The sequence below is a fragment of the Limulus polyphemus genome, unplaced genomic scaffold (assembly GCF_000517525.1).
Source record: "Limulus polyphemus unplaced genomic scaffold, Limulus_polyphemus-2.1.2 Scaffold9112, whole genome shotgun sequence".
Lineage (NCBI taxonomy): Eukaryota > Metazoa > Arthropoda > Merostomata > Xiphosura > Limulidae > Limulus > Limulus polyphemus.
The window spans coordinates 20,222-24,453 of NW_013674722.1; the positions used below are offsets into that span (position 1 = coordinate 20,222).

At 32.4% G+C, this 4,232-nt stretch overlaps 1 protein-coding gene across 1 annotated transcript in view; it reads left to right on the top strand.

Moving 5' to 3' along the window:
* Window positions 1–4,230, top strand: part of LOC106475757 (importin subunit alpha-7-like) — a gene marked incomplete at both ends in the record, with an annotated part of 17,336 nt that extends 13,106 nt beyond the window's left edge. Inside the window, one exon of the mRNA XM_013936433.2 lies at window positions 4,026–4,230. Coding sequence (XP_013791887.2) covers window positions 4,026–4,230 — 205 coding nt within the window. The remainder of the gene's footprint in view (window positions 1–4,025) is intronic.
* Window positions 4,231–4,232: the final 2 nt, after the last annotated feature.

A 4,232-nucleotide genomic window follows, 5' to 3' on the forward strand; every position in this document is an offset into this window, starting at 1 on the left:
TAAAAGTTAACCCTAATTTTTGTTGGATTTGTTAGTACTTTAGTGAATTTTTATTTATTTAAAATATTAAACTTAGAACTCAAAATAATAACACACAAAAAACATACAATGTCCTATAATGATTATAATTTAACTGGTTTTCTTATTAAACTATGAGTGTACTAAACAATTCCCTTAGTCGGTCGAGCTGAACTTGGCAAACATGTATAACTTCATGTATTTTCATGTATAACTTCATGAAAATCAGCAAATTAATATTTTCTTTTTCTATTGGTTTTAAATGATGTAATCGCAAGTGTTGGAGGGAAGTATTGAAAATTTTTTGAAATACAGGGATGCGATAGGAGGACGTGTTACGTTGGTTTGATTTTCTGGTTTATATTTCTGTAAATCGAGATGATTGAAGGGTATGAAATTAGATTGTCTTCTCAGCATCATCTATACTATAACATTATAATCTATATACTACTAAAACTCTGAGATTGTTTGTGTGTATGCTTGTCTTTAATTAAATACAGCAAAAACGGTGCACAATACTGCCATACTAGTAATGAAATGAGAATAGAAACAGAATAAAACAAGTTTCGATAAAATCGGGCCACGGGTTATCGAGTTAGCCACGTTTTTCAGGTCACTTTTATGAAACTTTTTAGATGAATTTATGTACACTAGATGGCGCCACATATCGGTTTATCTATCTGTTTTCCACCTGATGAATCACTTTAAAAGATCTTCTATACAACAATATATGCACAACAGAAATTAAATGATGAGATGAAAATGTGTTATAACGGCACGTAGAAAAACTACAACAATAAAATGGACCTACAATATTATTGACTATTTGCAAATAGTAACTATGGAGATGGGATAATAAAATAAAAATCAATTGGAGAACAACAACAAAATTTTATAAACGAAAACCTCTCGCTGAGCATTGGCCATTATATTATTTCCCTGTCAATGTTCCCATTTTTATTAAAAGGCATAAGATGACAAAAACAAGATCTTGAAGAATCTATCTATATACCACTAAAACTCTGAGATTGTTTGTTTGCTTATTTTCTCAGTCAAAAAATAACCTCTGAATAGTGATTGACCCAACTGGTCACGGTGGTCTAGTTTTTATTAAAACCCAGAAATTGAAGTAGGGATGGAAGAAGTGTTAAAGTGGGCTATTCAGAGCAATCAAATGTCAAGTGGTATGTAGAAGTAAAGATTGAGAATTAATTTAAATATTTTATTTTGAAATTAAAAAATTAAAACTTACATAATATTAAAATTTCATTTGTTAACTACATTTTGATTCAAAGTTTATTGATATACTCTAATAATAAATTAGTTTAACGTTTGAGCGTAACTCTCTAAAAAGGTCGTGACATGCATACTTTTACCTAACCATGTCCAGAGGATTAAAGATATTTAAGATTGAAAATCTTTTTCATATAATTTTTTTGCTTCTCCACAAATGAATAAGAAGTACAAGTGGCATATAGGCCTTGTAACACAGAAAAATAGCCTAAATGATGTAATGTCATAATGGATATACCCTACCATTTAGTAGGGTGTATCGTAAGTCATTTATCAGCAGTAAACAAAACTTTTAATGTTTATGTGTATAGAAGGTTGGGAGAAACTAGAGTCATAGTAGCTATGTAGAGTCAATCAGTTGCATTAATGTACTTCTGTTAATGAGTAGGCAAGGTTGTTATTAAGAATGTGAATTGATCAAAGAAACGGAGAAGCATGAAACATATTCTCGAGACTAAATGATCCATTATATATAGCATCTTACTTAACACTTGTTATTAAATTTTATAAATCTCATAGTTTTAAATTTCAGAAATAAATACAAAACAGGTCTTTTGGCATAAATTTCTTGATCACTAAGTGCTCTTTACAGGACTCTAGTGGTACAAATTTGAATACAAAACAGGTCTTTTGACATAAATTTCTTGATCAATAAGTGCTCTTTAGCCAGCATTTATATTAAGTGGACTCTAGTGGTACAAGTTGGAATATAAAACAGGTCTTTTGGCATAAATTTCTTGATCACTAAATGCTCTTTAGCCAGGATTTATATTAAGTGGACTCTAGTGGTACAAGTTTGAATACAAAACAGGTCTTTTGGCATAAATTTCTTGATCACTAAGTGCTCTTTAGCCAACATTTATATTAAGTGGACTCTAGTGGTACAAGTTTGAATACAAAACAGGTCTTTTGACATAAATTTCATGATCACTAAGTGCTCTTTAGCCAGCATTTATATTAAGTGGACTCTAGTGGTACAAGTTTGAATACAAAACAGGTCTTTTGGCATAAATTTCTTGATCACTAAGTGCTCTTTAGCCAGCATTTATATTAAGTGGACTCTAGTGGTACAAGTATGAATACAAAACAGGTCTTTTGGCATAAATTTATTGATCACTAAGTGCTCTTTAGCCAGCATTTATATTAAGTGGACTCTAGTGGTACAAGTTTGAATACAAAACAGGTCTTTTGGCATAAATTTATTGATCACTAAGTGCTCTTTAGCCAGCATTTATATTAACTGGACTCTAGGGGTACAAGTTTCAAAAACTTGAGTATAAGTGCCTAGGCTGGAAAGTCAGTTTTGTGCACCAAAAGTTTAGAGAAGAGTCCTGTAACAGTAACCTACTTATCAACAACTCTGATGTGGTCTGTAGTCAGAAGAATATTCTAAATGTATCAAAAACCAAACACAGAATGTATGAAAGCATTGTATAGTTTTTTATGTTTAATTTTTCATTATTTGAATAGGTAGTTTGTAACTTGGTTAGAAATTATTTAGTGACGTGTTTGTAACTTGGTTAGTTAACATCAAGCGAGTATCATCTAGATTCAGTCAAGACCTTGCCTGTTTTTGGAATCTGTTATATGCATAATTATAATTTAGTCAAGTAAAAACAAAGGAATTCAAAGTAATGAATCAAAATAATTGGGTACAACTTGTAACAGCTAGGTAACTTGAAAGCTTATAATAAAGAAATTAAGTGCTTTTGTTTTTCTGAGCGAAAAAACCTAGCACGTAAAAAAAAAAATGCATTCTTGTTTTTCTCTTTAGAGAAAAAAAGTATAAGCAATAAAGTGGCAGAATTAGATATAGAAATTCAAAATGTTTTTGTCTTTTTTTTCTAGTGAATGGGGCATTTGTTTTTTTTCCCCCTTTTTATCTTTAGTGCATTTTTCATATAAAGTAGGCTCGGCATGGCCAGGTGGTTTCAGTGCTCGACTCGCAATCTGCAGGTCATAGGGATCGAATCCCCATCCCACCAAACATGCTCACCCTTCCAGCCGTGGGGACATTATTATGTGACAGTCAATCCCACTATTCATTGGTAAAAGAGTAGCCCAAGAGTTGGCGGTGGGTGGTGATGACTAGCTGCCTTCCCTCTAGTCTTACACTGCCAAATTAGGGATGGCTAGCACAGATAGCCCTCGTGTAGCTTTGCGCGACATTCAAAAACAAACAAACATATAAAGTATTCGATAAATTACTATTAATCATATCTTACATAATTGATTTTTGTTCTTTTTCAAATTACAAAATCAAAGTAAAGCTTGAAATTAGGATTTTTTCCACATTTTATTCATATTATCCGTACAACAGAAATTTCACTGAAAAGTTCACCAATTACAACTAGATTTTTAGGAGAAGAAATAAAATTTTGGGGACCATTTTTACCATTAAAATGCATTGGCTGAGAACACGGAATATATCGAGTCTGCTACGCAGCAGAAGTTGTGATTTGGTTCCCGTGAAAGTCAACCTTAAATGGATAAATTTCTAAATGTAAACTGTTATTATCAAAATTGGCAGATTTTTTTTTTGACAAAATTATTCTTGTACACAGAAACTTATGAGGTTAATCATTCCATTAGAGTTGAGAAAAACTGAATTTCAATATTTCACTAAGATGGAAGTTTGACAGCTTGAAACTCGTTTAAATTCTGAGTCCAGGAGATCATGGAATTCCCACTAATTACTTCCGATGTCCCTGAAGGTTTCTGGTGGAGCAAGGATGTATACCTCCACTTTGTGAGCTGTTGACTGTCATGGATGCCAAGATTGTTCAAGTGGCTCTGAATGGATTGGAAAATATTCTCAGACTCGGGGAGCAAGATGCTAAGAATCACAGTGGAGTTAACCCTTATGCAGTCATGATTGAAGAGTGTTATGGTATGTTGAGAAACTATCCTGTAAGTAGGGC